Genomic DNA, 18,251 nt, shown 5'->3' with positions numbered 1-18,251 from the left:
ATTGGGAGGGTGGGTACGAAATGATAATTTGGGAGAAGGGCAGAGAAGGAAGCCAACTTGACCCGGGATTTATTTTGCACGAAGTACAGTACATTTCCCGTGTTCAACAAATATCTCCCCGTGTAATGCAATATCCACTCTCAATTTTGAAGATAAAAGTCCCTATCCATTCGAGAAAGAGTCCCACAAGAACCCTATGCAAACCATGACCCTAACTCCCAACTCCCAACTTCAAGCAGAACAAAAGCAGCTACTCAAACTTTCCACCCCCAAATAATCCACCAACCACCTTCCTCCTCACCTGCGCCCCTTTCACCAACTTTTGTTCCCTTCTCTTCTCCGTCTTCACAACCGCAGCCCTCCTCTCACTCTCCCTCGCAAAATAATGCACCCCACTATTCTTCCCTCCCCCCCTCTTAACCCCATCACTACCTCCCGATCCACCAGCCATCCGCTCGGTACCAGACATCCCACCACTGACACTTGAACTAGTTGAAGACGCAATACTGTTATTTGTAGTTGCGCGCCTCAACAACGGAGGGACTTTGAAGCCCGGCGTAGTTGAAGAGGCTGCGAACGCAAGACGCGTGCTGTTGGAGACGCTGCTGGAAGAGGCTCGCTTGAGTGAGATGCGGTCGATGATTGCGACGTTCTTTCTTCGACGGGCGAATGGGTCTCGGTTCTCTTTGTCCTTCTCCTTGCGTGAGCCTAAATCTTCTTCGCCTTCGATTTCTAGCTCGTCTTCCGTCTCGGAGCCTGAGTCGACTTGTGCGACGGCGGAATTTGGCTCCTCGATTATGCTTGAGAGAGACTCCCTGATCTCAGAAAGGTTTGATGGCTTCTTTACTGGTTTCGTTCGGCGAGGATGCGGTGGAGGTCTGCTCTCAGTCTCTATAGAGTCATCAGAGCTCTTTCGCTTTGGTGGCCCCATGCCGGTCGGTTGACTATCAGGAATGATATGCTGTGATCCCTCTCCCTGAGATTGAGAATCGGTAGTTTCCTCCTGCTCCGCAAAATCCCCCAAGAAGTCCATCTCATCCTCACTACCACGATCCTCAATGGCTCGCAAGAACGCTTGTTTCTTGGGATTCTCAGCAATCTTGCCAATTCGCTCATCAGCCAAGAGAGCTTTGCGCATTTTGGCAAACTCTTTGCGTTTCATCCGTTTTCGAGCTTCACCACCATCGTCAGAGTCTGACAGGTCATAGTCAGCCCCGCGTTTGCGTCTCAGCATGCCGTTCGTGATGTCCTTGTAGAGCTTCTCTACCTGCTTCTCGTCGTTTGCTCTTTCGCGATCACTGAATCCAAGTGTTAGCAGAGATTAAGAACTATAGGCGGTGAACTTACGCATAGAAAGCAGCAATTTTTCTCTCATCTACATCTTTTCCACCTTCATCATCAATGATTCCTTTAACATAATCATCTTCTTCGCCGTCCTCGTCATCGCTCGCACCTCCTAAACCAGCGTACTCGTCCTCAGACTCTTCGGCCTGTTCGTTGACCATTTCCTTTGCCTTGCTTTTCTTTTTGTCAAACTCATCAACCACGATCTTCTTCTTGGAAGCTTTCCGCATGACATCGAACGCGTTGGAAGTAATGTCAAACTCATCCTCCTCGATATTCAGCTCAGTTAGGTCTGCAGCATCCTCGTCATCCGAAAAGGCCGCGACTTGAGCTCTTCGCCGAAGCTTTCCCTTCTTCTTAACAATTGGAGTCTCCTCGGTGGTTTCAGGAACAGCTGTAGGATCGAGCCTCACGGTGCCCACTGTAGATGGAGGCCCGTCAACAAATCGTCCTCTGATTGGTGTCATGTGCTGAAATCCAACATCTTGCGTAGCTTCAGGGAATTGAGACATCTGAGTGCCTTGGACAAGACTGTCGAAGCCGTGAATCTGTGACTGGGAGAAGTTGAGTTCGATCCCTTGCGTTTCCGAATCGTTTGGTTGTGACTCGGGAACATGACTGAGCTGAGAAGGATTGTCCATGTGGACATCTTGCGTGTCTTCTGCCAAAGTAGGAACGAAGGGTGGAAGTTCGGGGCCAGGAATCTGTCTCAAAAATGCCAAAGAATCATGTTCCGTGCCGTTCTGACCAGTGGGGGGATCTTCGAAGGGATCGATTTGAGTTTCGTCCATGGTTCCCGCGAAGATCTGTGTGAGACCAAGACCTGCTGGGCCAGCCACGGTGAGTCCAGGGATGAAAGTCTTCGTAGCAGATCGAAGAACAGAATTTGGAGCCATGGGCGACTCTGTACGTAGCTGGAGGGGAGACTCAGTCCGAAGTTGTTGCGGTGTTGGTTGGACCATATTTTCTTTGTCCTCATCTTCGTCATCTGAGATCACATTTGGATTTCGCGATCGACGGTGCTTCTGTTTGACCGGTGAGTGCTCTTGTTCCTCGTCCTCCTCATCCACATCCCCATCCTCTGCATTCTCCTCATGAATAGATAAGTCTGCTTCACTCTCTTCGTTCTCGCTTTCGTCCGCTTCATTGTCAAACATTGGATTTGAGGGGGCATCCTCGCCATCCATCACCATCTCATCCTCTGCATCCTCGTCCTCTTCTTCGCCGCTGTTCTCGTCTTCTGAACCGGAGACGGAAAGTTCTTCCGGAATGTCCTCTTTCCCTTCTTCCCAATCCTCATCGTCACTGCTATCTCCCAAGGGATCCACCTCGCCATTTTCTTTGCGTGCCTTTTTCGCAGCCGCTTTCTCTCGCTTCATCAGCTCTTCGTCCTCACGCCGAGCTCGAGCAAGAATATCATCGACATCGGCCATATCCCTTTCTCGTTCTTCGGCTGTCTGAACAATGACGCCTTTATCCCTCAAAGCTTGCAGCCTCTCCTCTCTCTCTCTCGCAGCTTGTTGTCTAGCACGTTGTTGCAAAGAAAGTTGAAGTTCTGTTGTGGTCATCGATGGCTTCTTGGTGCGGCCTGTTTTCGGCATTTCTGGGGACCTCATGGACAACATGCGGAGAACATGAATGGGGCGTGATTCCTTCTCCACCTTAGCAGGTGCCTGATCAAAGAAAGACTCCAGCTTCTTCTTAAGAACAGGGGTTTCAGTGACAATCTCAAGATCGCTGTCTGAGTCGTCCATTGGGAACACCTTCCTATCTGCGGCTTTTGGTGGTCGGACTCGAATCGGCCGCTGCTTGAACAATGGCCTCTTGAAAACATCGGGGTCTGGGGTGGGTTCCTCGATCGCCTTTCCTTTCCCTTTATCCAACTGTGGTGGCAGAGATGAAGACAGCTTCGTTAGCTTCTCTTCAAAAGTGGGCAAATTATCAGCGCCATCCACTTGCTGCTGGACTTGGTGCAGGGTTGTTGGAGCATTCAGCTTCGTGCCGTTTTCTGCGGGGGATGCAGGAGAAGTTGGCGGGGTCTCCTTCATTTCCACATCAGAGTGTGGTGCGGCAGCAGAACTCGAGCTGGTTGGACGAATAGGATCTGATATTTCTTCGACATGCCTGGCAGGTTTGTAATTGAACTTTGCTAATAAGCTTGCCTTCGTAACTTTCTTCTTTGTGGTAGCATTGTGAGCCAATTGTTGATTCCGACTTAATCGTTGCGTCTCTCGCAGTATTTCCTCTTGGGCCTTTTTGCTTGCCTTCCGAGTAGGGCGTGCCTGCTGAGTGAGGCGTCGTTCGACATTTTCATCACTATCGTCGAACTGGTCGTCTTTCTCCAAGAGAGAAGAGTACTTTTTCCGTTCCGCAGCCTTCTTCGCCTTCTCCTTCGCCAATTTCGCTTCTCTAGCAAGACGTTCCTCGCGTTTCTTCGCCACGAGAGCCATGAACCTATCATTTCCTACCTCCGGTAAGTCGTCGCTGTCTGGCGCATCGCCAGAAGGGGTGGTGGCTTTGTCCGGCCGAGGTGAGACGAAGAGGTCCGGTGATGCGGCTGTTCTGGCTGGACTCGACTTGGGAGGAGTTTCGCGTCTTGGAACGCGGATCTTTCGTTTTCGTGATGCAACAGGTACCTCTTCTTCATCACTCCCAGCTTCATTTTCAGCATTCGCCGCAGGTTCGGGTGATTTGGTCTTGGCCATAAGCATCTTTCTGACTCTTTCTCGCGCGCCGTCTACAGCTGGCTTGTCCTCTTCAGACTTCTTGTCTGCCAGCGTCCTAACAGCCATCCGTCCTTTTGGCCGCACAATTTCCTCGTCGTCGTCATCTTCAGTATCCTCTTGTGCCGTGCTATGCGAAGTATCTGCTGTAGCCGCTTCGTGTGTCTTCGCAGTTTCGGTGGAATCACTGGTTGTTTTCGCGATTGATGACAATAATCTGGTTCTTGCAGAACCGGAAACACTCTCGTCGTCCGAGTCGTTATCGAAAGCAGCCAGCATGGCCTTGACCTTCGAATTGGGAGTCAATTGAGCTGGGGACGAGGTGCCACCTTCGCTCGCCGGCGAGGATTCTCTCGAGGACGCCATTGTGGGTTATTTTGGTAGAATGTGTATTTGAAACCAATACAGACTGTCCATAAAAGTGTCAGGTATTCATGTCAAAGAATAGTCATGGCGTTGGCGTGTGAAATCGCGGAGGCTTGGGAACGTAGTTTGTAGTTTGTGGCTGCTTGGAGCGCGTCGACGCGACTTGGACGTGTCTGGATGATAGCTCCACGCCCCTACTTCTCTATATTGCCCTATACTCGTAAGCGACTTGCCCTCATGACCACAATCCTGTGAAACATCTCTACTTCTCCGAAATTCCCTATGATAGCCTCTTCGTTTCTTCCCAGTTGATTAGATTTCTTCTTAGTTGTATGTGTTAATAGACTGGCATCTTATTCTCTTCATTCGGCCATCCTTCGGATTGCGAGCCTTGCCCTCCTCAAAGTATCCTCCGATATCAACATCATCATCCTCATCCAAACAATACAAATTCATACACTTCCAAGACTGCCATGCCCTTCACACAACTTCGGCGACTTCATGCCAATAATGTCGCTACTTTCCGAAGCTCCCCTTTGTCCGAGATCTCCGGATCTTTCGGAGACCTTGGTACTCTGCTCCCACTCATGATTGCTCTGGCAGTCAACAACTCGATATCACTCTCGACAACCTTGGTCTTCTCTGGTCTATGGAATATCCTCACCGGTGTGGTCTTCGGTATCCCACTGCCCGTGCAACCTATGAAGGTAGGCTGGGTTCCGATCTCCACAGCTAGGTCACGTGAGCTAAACCGTCACAGGCAATCGCGGCGGTAGCCATAGCAAGAAACTTCTCAGTTGAAGAGACTGTGTCTGCTGGTTTTACAACAGCGGGGTTTGTGTTCATATTCAGCGTTACTGGTATGCTAAGATGGTTCACCCGTGTTATACCAACCCCAGTCGTCAAAGGCATCCAGGTCGGAGCAGGACTTTCGCTGGTCCTATCAGCAGGCACGAGTCTTCTTCAACCCCTTGGCTGGACGACTCCAAACTTTGCCGACAATCTGATATGGGCACTCTTCGCTTTCATTGCGCTCCTCCTTACTCAGAAAACGCCAAAGGTACCCTACGCTCTTCTCACCTTCATCCTGGGCCTTTTCCTTTCTCTCATCATCGTCGGATCATACAACTTGCCTTTTTTTAAAATCTGGCATCCAAGAACTTTCGTACCAGACTGGGCAGCCTTCAAGACTGGAGCCTTGGATGCAGGCCTCGGTCAAATACCCCTTACTACTCTGAACTCAATCATAGCAGTCAGCTACCTTTCTGCGGACCTCCTGCCTCACATTCCCACACCAAGCGTCACATCCATCGGCATCAGCGTAGCCCTCATGAACTTGATCGGCGGCTGGTTTGGAGCAATGCCAGTCTGCCACGGCTCCGGTGGCCTTGCAGCGCAATACCGATTCGGCTCAAAAAGCGGGTCAAGCATCATTCTTCTCGGCCTTTTCAAAATTATCCTCGGTCTGCTTTTCGGCGAAAGCTTAGTCGGGAGTCTACGCGAGTATCCGAAAAGCTTACTCGGCGTCATGGTCCTCGCAGCTGGATTGGAGTTGGCGAAAGTTGGCGAGAGCTTGAATTACGGCGCCAGAGATCTTTGGGAGGCTTCTGACCCCACAACTTCCCCAGAACAATCTGGGTTGAAACAGCAGAAAATCTTGTCAGACGAAGAGAGAAAGGAAAGGTGGATGGTGATGTTTATGACGATTGGAGGTCTTTTGGCTTTCAAAAATGATGGTGTGGGATTTATTGCGGGCATGTTATGTCACGGCGCCTATCAGCTTTCTAATGCGTGGGTGGAATGGGGCAGTCGGAGACCGAGTGTTGCGGCGACTGCGAGGAAAAGTAGACGGGCGAGAGAGGTGACGACCATTGAGGAAGAGGAAGAGCAGATGCTGTTAGATGGAGATGCCCACTAAGCTAGACGTGTCTCTGAAATCGTATTCTTACCCTGCATGCCCTGGAATCAAAGGGTCTTTTCAGTGTATGGTTGTTTCTTGAATGGTGAGTTCAAATGAGTTCATATGTTGAATTGATATACAGGATGTCATCAGCTTATTCTGTCCGATTTGGCCTCGTGAATAGCCTCCCGACCACCTTACCTCCTCCCAAACGATGAAGACTTTCAGTCAGCTTCCCAAAAGGGACTTCTTCCAAAACCGGCGTGAGTTTACCAACAGATATTAAAGCTAACACTGTGACCAATTCGGCCTTAGTGCCTCCCAGCGAGCCCCTAATTTCAACCTTCTTGAAAACGATGGGGAATGAGGGTAAAGTCAACTCCTTCGATCCAAGCCCAACAAGAACGATCCTTCCTCCCCGCTTCAGAGCTCCCAGTGCAGCTACCATGGTTTCGGACATTCCTGCAAAGTCCACGACTACATCGAAAACGACATCCTTAGCCATTGCAAGACTGGTAAAGCAACTTTTCGCTCCATTCTTGTAAGCAGCCGCGAATTTGCTTTCGTCAATGTCGATGCCAAAGACTGTCGCGCCTTGAAGAGCCGCAACTCTGAGACCGATAGATCCCAGACCACCAAGGCCAATGATGGCAACAGTTGTCAAAACGCCGACTCCAGCTTCAGCAACTACAGCATGGTAAGCCGTTAGCACCGCATCCGTCGCAACAGCGGCTTGCGCAAAGCTAACATTTTCAGGCAGAGGCACGAGAGTGTTCACCGGAGCCACTGCGAACTCCGCATACCCTCCATCGAAATCAAGCCCGATTGCTGTAGCTGGCGGGACTAAGGCCACTGCAACTCTCTTCGCTAAAAGGTCTTCTGGCACCCCATCTCCTAAGGCGACGACCTTCCCAGCTACCTCGTGCCCGAGGATTCGTGGTCTTTGAACCCATGCTGCTCCGGACCCATTGATGATGTGACAGTCTGAATGACATATCCCGCAAGCTTGGACTTCAATAAGTACCTCTCCAGCAGAAGGGCTGGGCTTTTCAATGTCGATGAGCTGGAGCTGCGTGTCTGAATCGCTCAACAGATAAGCTTTCATGTTTGCATGAGCCTCACGAAGAGGTATGGAAAGTCTGTGAAGTATGTCTTCATAAGGGTACGACTCTGGATCACAGAATAATCTGATTTAATTCTATTTCGTAGAATCTACTTCCATATACTGGCGGACAGACCATCGGTCTCAGACAACCTTCGGGTGGGCAAATAATTCTCGGAGATTCCCCACTTGCGAGAGGCGTCTACCATCTCAACCCAAAACGGACAAGGCTTATCCCTCTCAACCTTCTCCGCAGTAAGGCTTCAAGTCAATTGTAAGGAATCGTTCAGCCACATCCTGGGGTACCCCGCATTATTTTTTCTTTGTGATGTGGTATTGGGTTCTGACTTGCCATGCAACCGAGTGCAACCGAGTTGTTGGTATTCCCCCACATCCCCAGGCTGTGCGCCACCACGCTGGGACGGTCTCCTCGAGCGTCGGAACGCTATGATTGGGTCAATCATCTATCAAGTGAAAACCGAGATTAACAGATCTTGTGAGATCAAAAGCAGCACTCAATCGCTTCCTCGTTGTCTTCAGTCAAGAAAGTCCCTTTGTCGCCGGCCCCTCGATCCCAACGTCTGTTCAGTTCGAATATTTATTTGTCTATATTCTGAATACATTCGCCTCTGAACATTCTGTCTACTCATTATCGTATCTCTTCAATATGACCTAGGGAATTCTCGAGTCTAAGAGAAGCCTTGAGCACGTGCCTAGCACTGCGCAACTTGAAGATCTCCTTCCAGAGTCGACTGCTCATCTTAAGAAAGGCTCAGGAAAAGATATTGATATTGTCTTGATTCCACAGCCGTCAAGTGATTTGAACGATCCTCTAAACTGGCCACTTTGGCAGCGAGATCTGATCCTTCTGCTCTACTGCTTTTGCACCAACATTTGTGTCGGAGGGTGAGCTTCATCTACTTCAGCCAGTATAGAGACAAAGCTAACACAATGGTCAGCGTTGGCCCTCTTCTGTCAGTCATTGTTGTTCCACTTATCATGGAGTTTCGGGTTGGCTTCACACAAGTCACTCTACTCAGCGGCTACCAGCTCGCAACTGTAGCCTCAGTCGGTATTTTCGTCTCGGCACTCTCTCGAAAGTTCGGCAAACGACCAGCATTTCTTGTCTCGCTCTCTCTGCTGCTCGCTGGCTCCATCTGGTGTGGAGAATCAACTTCGTACAATTCAATGCTGGGAGGGCGCATCATCCAGGGACTTGGCACTGCTACCTTCGAGAGTATCACATTCGCTATCATTGGTGACCTCTATTTTGTGCATCAAAGAGGTTCACGAATGGCAATCTACGTGATCTCTCAGGCTGGCTTGGTGTTAATGCCAAGCATGATTGCAGGAAAGGTGGCCGAGGACCTTAACTGGCGGTGGACTTTCCGACTGCTCTCAATCTTTATTGGAATTGGTTTTCTCGGGGTTATCTTGTTTGGGTGGGAGACTGCTTTCAACCGAAGTGCGGTCTACAATATCGATACCTCCTCTCATGACGTAAGTCTGTTCCTCTTGGCAGCCATTATACTTTGCTGACAGAACCAACAGAACATTCAGATCATTGAAGATCTCAAGAGCGGGGATGCAGCTCATATTGAAGGCGACAACCATCTTGCCACAACTCTGACAGTGTCATCATCCACAAACGAAACCAGAAAGCGCGACTCCTTCCTCAAAAGAATGATGCCATGGTCAGGTGTCTATACATCAGAGCCCTTGATCAAGCTAATTGTTCGTCCCCTCTTCGTCGTAGCCAACCCCGCCATCCTCTGGGCCATCCTCGTCATCGCCTTCGCCCAGCTCTGGAACGTCATAATTAGCTACACCCTCGCCCAAATCTTCTCACCACCTCCATATTCTCTCGGTCCGGCGCAACTCGGCTACATCTCCGGGGGTCCCATGGTAGCCGGTGTTATCGGCTGTTTCTTCTGCGGAGCTATATCCGACCCGATTTGTAGATACATGGCCAAACGCAACAACGGCATCTATGAACCGGAATTTCGCCTCGTTCTCATGGCTTTTGTGCCGATCTTTGCTGGTCTGGGATATTTTCTGTTCGGGAATATGGCTGCGGAGGGCAAGAGCCCCGTTGCGCTGTCGGTGATTTGGGGAGTTATCTTCTTCTCGGTTCAGCTTGTCGGGAATGCTACAGGTACTTACCTCGTTGACGCTTTCCGCAATTACAGTATTGATGTTTTCATCATTTCGATGACAATCAAGAACTTCTTGTTCTTTGGGTTCTCTTGTAAGTCTTCTGTCTTTTCTAGACATACAACGTTGATGCTGATAGAGATATGAAGTCTTTATGAACGATTGGGTTACTAAGTGGGGTGTGGCTAGGGTTTTCAATGTTATTGGAGGCATTATGCTCGCGCTGTCTGCTACGACGATTCCGGTCTATGTCTATGGTAAGGTGAGGGCCTGGTGGCATACGCATGACCTTCTTAGCAAGATCTGAGATGAGGTGGATATTTTGGTGCATAAGTTTCATAGTTGTGGTCTTTATTTCCTTAATGTGTTGATTTTTGCATCCATTTGACAGTCATTATAGTTGATCACTTATTCATCCAAATCAGCATTTGTGCATCAGATTTATCACACTTTAAAAGCTTTCCAGAGACAATCTGGAACGAATGGCAACTCAAGTAATTCTTCATTGTACGACCAAACTCATTTCGCATTCAACTGTCAGTACAGCTTATCAGCGCTACTCAAAAACCATCTTATTCTCAATCTTCCCCAACCCTTTAATCTCAATCTCAACTACGTCCCCATCTTTTAGAAATCTCTTCGAAAAGAAACCCACTCCCTCTGGTGTCCCCGCCATAATGACGGTTCCGGCCCTTAATGTCGTGCCCCTACTTAAATGTTCAACAATCTGCCTCACACTCCAAATCATGTCATCACACCCAGTCTCCTGCCTCACCTCCCCATTAACCCTCGTCACCAGCCTCAACTTCTGTGGATCCCCGACACTTTCCTGCGACCAAATCGCAGGCCCGATGGGCGCGAAGTTGTCAAAGGATTTCGCGTAGCCGTATTGACCGCCGGCATTCTCGGGGAGCTGGAAGAAGCGTGCCGAGATGTCGTTGCCGGCTGTGTAGCCCAGCACGTAGTCGAGGGCGTTGGACGAGGAGACGTTCTTTGCGTCTCGGCCGATGATGACGCAGAGCTCACCTTCGTAGTCGAGCTTTTCTTGGCAGGAAAGGTGGATGGGGATTGAGTCGTGGGGCCCGGCAAGGGTGGCAGGGGGTTTGCTGAAGATCACGGGGTAGGCGGGGACGGTGAGCTGTGAGCCGGGTTAGTTTTGAGAGTCAATTCTGGAATGAGGGAAGGGAGAATTTACTTTTGCTTCTGTGGCGTGCCTGCGGTAGTTGACGCCGACGCATTGAATGATCGGGGTTCTTTCGAGAGGGCAGAGAAGCTGCTCAGCATATGGTTAGACTCGCTCTAATTGTTTAACTGGAAGGAGAATATATGTTTACTTACCTTTGATACTATTATGACCTCATCTCCGTCGGCAGAAAATCCTTCTTCCAAGCCACCTATGAGCTTGGTGACTTTGAACTCGTTCCCAGAAGTGTCAATCAAATTGCCATAGCATGCTCTCCCATCGAGTTCGAAGCGAACTAATTTGTCAAAAGGCATATTTGAAGAAATCTTAAAGTTTCAGATCAGAAGATTTAGAATAATGTTTTCTTGACATGAAGTAAAAAAGATGAGCCTTAAAGAATAAGAAATTGAAGAGCACAGAGCACAGAGCCATGACCAGGCGGCGGCGACTCGCAGCCTCGTTCTACTGTTTCGGCCGAGATTGCACCTACTGCCTCAGACATGATCAGAGCATACCGCGCCCATGAGGGGTTTCAGTGATGGAAGAGGGGGAAAAAGCTTGTCAGTCTCAAGCGAGTAGAGGGGTCTTGCTTGGTGTATGGTGGGGGAAACTCCGATGTCTGTGAGGAGAAGTGCCCCGCGTTCACGGCCCCCACAAATGGCGGGGATTGATACAGGGGGTTGAGAGCCTGAAAGTGATCAATGACACACTAGATTCAGAGAGCTACGGAAAGCCGTAAGGATCAGAAGACCAAGCGATTTTCGAATCTGGTTTTCGACCTTCGATGTCTGATTTGTGGCACGTACGCACCCCACCAAAAATCGCCCGTAACCAAAATACCGCATTCTGCAGGCACAACCACACCTAACTTAAGTCCCTTTATTACTATCTATTATAAAACTCGTATATATAATTAAATTATGTTTCTAAGTATAGATAATTTATGATATAATTAACTATAATACTTCTGAATCATTCTTGTAAGGTTATACTAGCCCTATACTACTACCTATAATATCCCTCTACCCCTTCTCTCTACTCTTACTAATATATGATTAGCTTTACATATATAAGGTATATATAGAAGGACGGAATCATGTCGGATTAGAGAATTAGTTATAGAGGATATACTTGGAATAGCTAGTTAGTAGGAGGCGTATCCGAAACCGGCAAAAATAAGTCAAGATATACGAAGTCGCTGGTTTATAGGAGGCCTGCCCGAAACCAGTAGTACCAAATAAGGATATACTTAGAGTGGCCGGCCGGTAGGAGGTGCGTCCGAAACCGGTAGTAATAAATAAAGATATATATAGAGTTGCTAGTTAGTAAGAGGCGTATCCGAAACCGGTAGTAATAAGTAAAGATATACTATAGGATAACTCGGTATAGATCTATACCCAAAATAGAGACAGATAGTCTTACTAATTCTTTAATATAGAGGGGTTTTCCCATTATATTCTTGTTTCCTAGATTACTATCTTTACTTTCTTTTATTTCTATTCTTAATCTAATCTCTTTAAAACTGCCTTATCCAAGACTTTATATATTATAATACTATAGCCTACTATGAAAAGTACTAAAAGTAGAAGGGTATTAGCCCTTTTTATAGCTACTATAGTACTATCTTTCCCTCCTCAAGCCCGACCGAATCCACTTTAGAGGAGGAGCATTTATAGAAGGCCCGTAAGCCAAAGCCAAAGCCTCTTGCCTCTCGCCCTTCTAAGAATAATAAGAGAAATAATAATGATAATAGTACTAAAGAGGTAGATACTAGAAATTAGTATACCTATTAGGCCAAGTTCCAAAAGAATAAGGAAGAGAGGGAGAAAGAGGGAAAGAAGGAGCGGGTAAGGAAAGAGAGGGAAAGTCTCTAAAGAACTATTACTAGGAATACTCTTTATAGTATATAGGAAGACGACCTTGCCTTTACTAGGAAAAAGAAGAAGAAATCAAGGCTCCAGGGAAATACTTTAACTAAGGCTTATAGTTAGCAAGAATTAAAAGTAAAGGAAGATAATAAGAGAAAGCATAATAAAGAAGAGCTAACTAGTAGATATAGCCATAATCCTACTAATAAGCCTTTACTAATAGGCTTATTAATAACTATCTATTACTATATTAGCTACCCTGGGAAGCTATTCAAGTAAACTACTCCTTTGAAACTCCTATTTTTTCTCGACCCTTACGAGACGTTTATAAGGCTTAATAGCTAGGTACTTAATTACCTCCTAGAGTCTAATATCTAAAAAGGTATTAGAAAGACTAAATACTATAAACTTGACCTTGAGGATTAAAGCCTGACTATAGGCTACTTTACTAGTAGGATTACCTACTCTAAAGTTCCGGATTTCCCGGTTCTATTTAGAGAAAATTATACTTTTAAATAGTTCCTTAAATATATAAAAAAGATATATCCTAGTATAAACTATTAAGAGCCCAAACTCTACTTCCTTATTCCCGTTAAAAAAAAGTAGCCTCTATAGGATTATTAACCGTATAAAGGGCCAATAGTTAATTTAATAATAACCCCTAATACTAATAACTTATTAAAAACCCTTAATACTAATAACTCTAATAGTAATATAATTAGAAATAATTATATATCTAAAAAAAAAGCGGTATTAGTATTAAAGTACTAGTAGAAAACTTAGTATCGTCTATTAAGAGAACTATAAGAGATCTAAGTCTCTATAAACTTTAGCTAGTAAGCCCATTCTAGCTACTAAAACTCTAGCCCGTAAGCCTATCCCAGCTACTAAAACTCTAGCCTATAAGCCTACTCTAGCTACTAAAACTCTAGCCCATAAGCCTACTCTAGCCACTAAGCCTACTCTAGCCGGTAATTTAGAGGAGCCCTTTAATAAGGTATTTAATGAATAATATAAGTAGCTAAGGGAGTCTATAATAAAAGATTATATTAATAGGTATTAGTATATATTAAAAAAGAGGCTAGCGGACCTTAAGAGGGAAAAGAAGTAATTTGAGATATGAAAACAGAGCTTTAAAAAGGAAAGGGATATAGTAATTAAAGAAAGTAATACTTATATAGATAGGCTTAATAAGAAAGTATGGCTTTTAAAAGCTATAAGAAAGAAATTTGAAATTGAAAAATAAAGTCTTACCAAAATCTATATAAAGAATCTTGAGAAGCTAAATATAAAGATACTCTCTTTCCTTTTAGGAGATTCTTAAGGCAAGGTAATTAAGGGGAGATAATTATTTATAAGTTTAAAGTATCTTAATAGTTTTATAAAAAAGGATTTAGAAATTACAGACTTGCAAGAAAAGGTAAGGCTTATAATAGAGGCTCTTTAATAAAGTCTCAACCATATGATATGAAACGAGAGAGGGCTTAGTAAGCTAGTTATTTAGTAAAATAAAAGCAAAAGCTTAATATCTACTATATAGAAAGCCTTTTAGGTAGCTATATAAAAGACCCAGGGCAAAAGCTCGGGGTTAGTAGTACTAATAGTCCAGGAAGCTCAGGGCAAAGACTCTGGATCTCTTAAGGCAGCTAGGCCTAATATTAATAAGAGCTCTTTATAGTCTACTAAGGGCAAGGGAAAAGTATATAAGTAATAAGAGACTATCTGGATTTCCTAGTATTATTAAATTAGTTATATTAAGAATCTTATTACTCTAGTAGCTAGTCAAATTAGGAATATAAAAAGCAATATTTACTTATTTCTAATTAACTAATTTCTAGTTAATTTTAAAAACTTGGGAATTATATAATTATATACCTTTCCCCTCTAGCTATATAATACCTCAAAAAACAGATATTATATATCTATTATAGTAAAGGGCTTTATTATTAACCTAATTAGGTAAGATATAATACTACCTTATTATATTACTAGCTATTTATATAGCTATTCTATAAGTAATTCGAATAAGCTTTAATATCCTCGGATTTCTATATATAGCCTAGTCTATAAACTAAAATAGCTCTATATCTAGTAATACCATAATTTAATTTTTAATATAAAAATAATTACCTTATTTCGGTATACTTAAATATATTAGGTTTAGTTTTTTTAATAGTATTATTATTAAATTATTATTTTCTAGAAATACTAAATAATACTTTCCCCTAAAAGATATATATCCTTAATAAATAGTAAAAGTAAATATAGAATTTAATAATATAATTACCTTATACTAGTACCTTTTTTTTTATTTATAAAAGTATAACTCTATTCTATCTTTATTTTAAAACCTTTATTCTTCTTCTATATTTTTTTGACTTTACTATTAATACCAAGAGCTAGTATCTTACTACTCTCTACTAATACCTCTATTAATACCAAGAGCTAGTATCTAATTGCCTATAATCTCCCCCTTTTCCTTTAATACTTATAAAAGCCTTCGGGCCGCTACTAAATACCTCTATTCTTTATCTTAGAATATATATTAACTTATTCTTATAGGAAATAGCCTTTTTTCCTCTAATCTCGACTTCTTTAATATATACTTCTTACCTTTGGGCTATTTAGATATCTCCCTATTCTTTTTTACAAAATATATACTAACTTATTTTTTAGTTTCCCTTATCTTATCTCTCTTGCCTTACCTTCCCTTTAATATTACTATATATATGCCTAGTTAGTACTAGTTCTTATAACCTATAGTTAGGCTTTCTATTTATTAAATACCCGGGTATTTTGTTTTACTTTTACTTTATATATTTTGTTTTATATACTTTACTTTTCTTTTATTATAGGTTAGAACTTAAATAATATTTACCTTAAATACTTATACTCTCGGATATATAAGACTCCTATAGATCTTTCGGGATTATAAACCAGCCTACTTTAGTTCGGAAGAGCTTCCTTAAAAGTATTTCAGAAGTTATAGTATTTACTATAACCCCTCCCAAAAATTAATATAATATAGGTAATTCTGGTCTATTCTCTCTCTATAGAGCAAACCGCTACCCTAAATCTATATAAAAGTCCTAATTATCCCTCGAATTAAAGTATAGGTACTTCTTATTTCTATTAAATTAGGTATAAAGAATAATAGGCACCTTCGGGCTAGACTATAGTACTAGTTAAGTACTAAGACCTCTTATATCTTATAAGATATTACTTATAGCTCCAGATATATTATATTTAATAGGGCTTCTATATCTAATTACCTTATACTATAGTAAAATATATAGTATTATAATTAGGGAAGTTCTGTTTTATAATCTTATCTACTACTTATAGATTTTCTAGCTAATAAGTCTTAGCTAATAGCTAAGAAACTTATTAGCTATTTTATCTAAAGCCTCTAAAAGCAGGAAGTTGCCTTAATAAAGACTTAGTATTAAAAATAGGTTTAACTAATTAATCTAAACGAGGAGTTTATAGTAGGAGTCTCTATATATAAGTAATTTCATATAACGAACTCAAGTCCCTATCTCTGGTTATACGAGTGAGCCATATAAGAAACTCTTTCTGGCCTATCGGAATAGTTCCTATCCCTGGTTATATAAGTTATAATATATAATAAACTCAAACTTTTCTAGATAGACTTATTAAGGCCTTAGTTTTTAAAGATATTAGTCCAGTCTTCTTACTTTCCCCTTAAGTAATAGTTCGGCTCTCAGAAATCATATATAAATATCAGAACAAATAAGGAAATATACTATATATACTTTCTAGATAAATTAGAATAGAACCTATAGGATTCCTATAATATTTATATTAAATCTATAGTACTAGCTAGTAAAGACTTTAATAACCTTAATAAAACTTGAATTATAAGCCTAGCCCTCAGATTTCCCGCTTAACTTTAAGGTTAAGTAGTCTATAATAGGTTACCTATTATAGAATATATTATACTCTTTTCCCAAAGAATACCGGATACTAGTAATAGTCCGGATACCCCAAAGCCCTTAAGACTCTTTATAAGTTTCCGGCTTTAGGGCATTTTTATAGCTAGCTAATTCTATAGAGTCATATAACTATATAATCTCTTATATTAATTTAAAGGAATTATATCTTTATATATAGCTATAATATTATTTTTAAGGAGCTTAGTATAAATAAACTTTTATAGCCCAAATATTAGTTATTAAATAAGTTATCCAAGATCTCCTTATTCTCTAAATCCCCTAAATTATTCTTATATTATCCCTTATTATCTATAGAAACCTTACTATTAAGATTATTTTCTTTAATATTCCCTGGTTCTCGATTTACTATAATTATATTCTCTAGTCTCTATTCCGCCTCTCAAACTGCCTCTAACTACTTATTCCCCCTATAAGAAAGCTCGATATTAAATAGGAGCTTTCTAACTCTCTCCTTATAGAGTTTAAGGATATAATAAAGGAACTAATATACCCTAATATAGTCTTAATCTAGCCCTGCTTTAAGCTTATTTATAGTATATATAATACTAGTATTTTTAAGAAGAGTTATATAAAGCTCTTTAATTTCAGGGATTTAATATACTATATAATTATATCCCGTAACCTCCTCTTTAAGCTCAGAAAGCAATTACTTAGTTACTTCTATTAGGGAAGTACTATAATAACGAACTCTCTAGTAATAATTATATAGCTCTTCTAGAACTCCAGGCCAGAGGTAATTAGCCCTTACCTACTAAAAGCGGATCGGACTAATATTATAAAGGAGAACGAAGTTATTAATCTATTAGTAAAGGGTATTTATATAAATAAATCAAATAGTAATTAGGTTATAATAAGACTTCCTATTAAAGATACTTATATTATAAAAAGATTTAAAGAACTATCTCCAGGTCTCTATAAGCCTACTAGCTAAGGTATTTTACTATATCTCGATATACTAATTCTTTATTAAGGGCCCGTAAATAAAGGCCTTTTTCTATAGTAAATTATAACCCTTTATTAACCACCGGAGCTTGACTTGTATAACTGCTATAAGTAGTATCTCCTAGCCTTTATTAGCTCGTAACTTTTTTAGAAAGTAACCCTATTCCCTAATATAGAGGAGGTAGAACTTTAGGATAGTAATCTATATACGATTTAATATACTAATAAAAATACTAATTATTATTCGAGAATATATATTAATAATACTATAAATCTAGAAGCCATAATAGGATAACTTATTATATCTATCTATAGACTAATATTAACCTGGCCCCTTAATAGTAAACCTCCTATACTTCTAATCCTTATACTTATTTTATATCTTTATTCCTATCTCGTCTAATATCCTAAGTATCTGCCATATTTCCTTACGGAATATAAATTTACTAGTATTCTTTCGGACCTAGTAGTATATCCTCCTATAGCCATACCGGATTAATTAATTACTCTTTAGTTCTTTGAGAATAAATTCTTTAGCTTCCTTAAGGGTATTAATATACTCGGTATTAAATCGATTTCGTTTTAGCTAAAGCTTATAATAGTACCGAATTATTTTCAGGATATATATATTAAGCCTAGGGTAATTGAGTTTATAATTAAAGATCCGAAATATATATTTGGGTAAATAGTTC

The 18,251-nt window shown here is 42.2% G+C and overlaps 5 protein-coding genes across 5 annotated transcripts; 2 read left to right on the top strand and 3 right to left on the bottom strand.

Annotated features, from left to right (window-relative positions):
* Window positions 1-37: 37 nt before the first annotated feature.
* Window positions 38-4,551, bottom strand: K444DRAFT_566156 (uncharacterized protein). Its single transcript, XM_024877121.1, has 2 exons — window positions 1,348-4,551; window positions 38-1,298 (listed from the first exon to the last, which is right to left on the bottom strand). The coding sequence occupies exons 1-2, from the start codon at window positions 4,431-4,433 to the stop codon at window positions 251-253; spliced, it is 4,134 nt and encodes a 1,377-aa protein (XP_024734109.1). The 5' UTR covers window positions 4,434-4,551; the 3' UTR covers window positions 38-250.
* A 355-nt stretch (window positions 4,552-4,906) lies between these two features.
* On the top strand, window positions 4,907-6,351 carry K444DRAFT_534140 (uncharacterized protein; the record flags this gene model as incomplete). Its single annotated transcript, XM_024875197.1, has 2 exons — window positions 4,907-5,140; window positions 5,194-6,351. 2 exons carry the CDS (start codon window positions 4,907-4,909, stop codon window positions 6,349-6,351), a joined length of 1,392 nt encoding a protein of 463 aa, XP_024734108.1.
* Window positions 6,352-6,487: 136 nt separating this feature from the next.
* Window positions 6,488-7,438, bottom strand: K444DRAFT_632337 (GroES-like protein; the record flags this gene model as incomplete). The annotated part of the gene is made up of 1 exon (XM_024883465.1): window positions 6,488-7,438. One exon carries the CDS (start codon window positions 7,436-7,438, stop codon window positions 6,488-6,490), a length of 951 nt encoding a protein of 316 aa, XP_024734107.1.
* Window positions 7,439-8,225: 787 nt separating this feature from the next.
* K444DRAFT_535286 (MFS general substrate transporter) lies at window positions 8,226-9,896 on the top strand (the record flags this gene model as incomplete). Its single annotated transcript, XM_024875275.1, has 4 exons — window positions 8,226-8,341; window positions 8,395-8,935; window positions 8,987-9,683; window positions 9,739-9,896. Coding segments are annotated over 4 exons (1,512 nt in total), but the record flags the coding sequence as incomplete, so codon positions are not given.
* A 182-nt stretch (window positions 9,897-10,078) lies between these two features.
* K444DRAFT_654257 (uncharacterized protein) lies at window positions 10,079-11,111 on the bottom strand. Its single transcript, XM_024885932.1, has 3 exons — window positions 10,928-11,111; window positions 10,785-10,862; window positions 10,079-10,727 (listed from the first exon to the last, which is right to left on the bottom strand). Exons 1-3 carry the CDS (start codon window positions 11,084-11,086, stop codon window positions 10,146-10,148), a joined length of 819 nt encoding a protein of 272 aa, XP_024734105.1. The 5' UTR covers window positions 11,087-11,111; the 3' UTR covers window positions 10,079-10,145.
* Window positions 11,112-18,251: the final 7,140 nt, after the last annotated feature.

Source organism: Hyaloscypha bicolor, assembly GCF_002865645.1.
Source record: "Hyaloscypha bicolor E unplaced genomic scaffold K444scaffold_117, whole genome shotgun sequence".
Classification (NCBI taxonomy): domain Eukaryota; kingdom Fungi; phylum Ascomycota; class Leotiomycetes; order Helotiales; family Hyaloscyphaceae; genus Hyaloscypha; species Hyaloscypha bicolor.
Note: the sequence above shows the minus strand (reverse complement) of the source record. Positions and strands in the feature narration are given on the sequence as shown.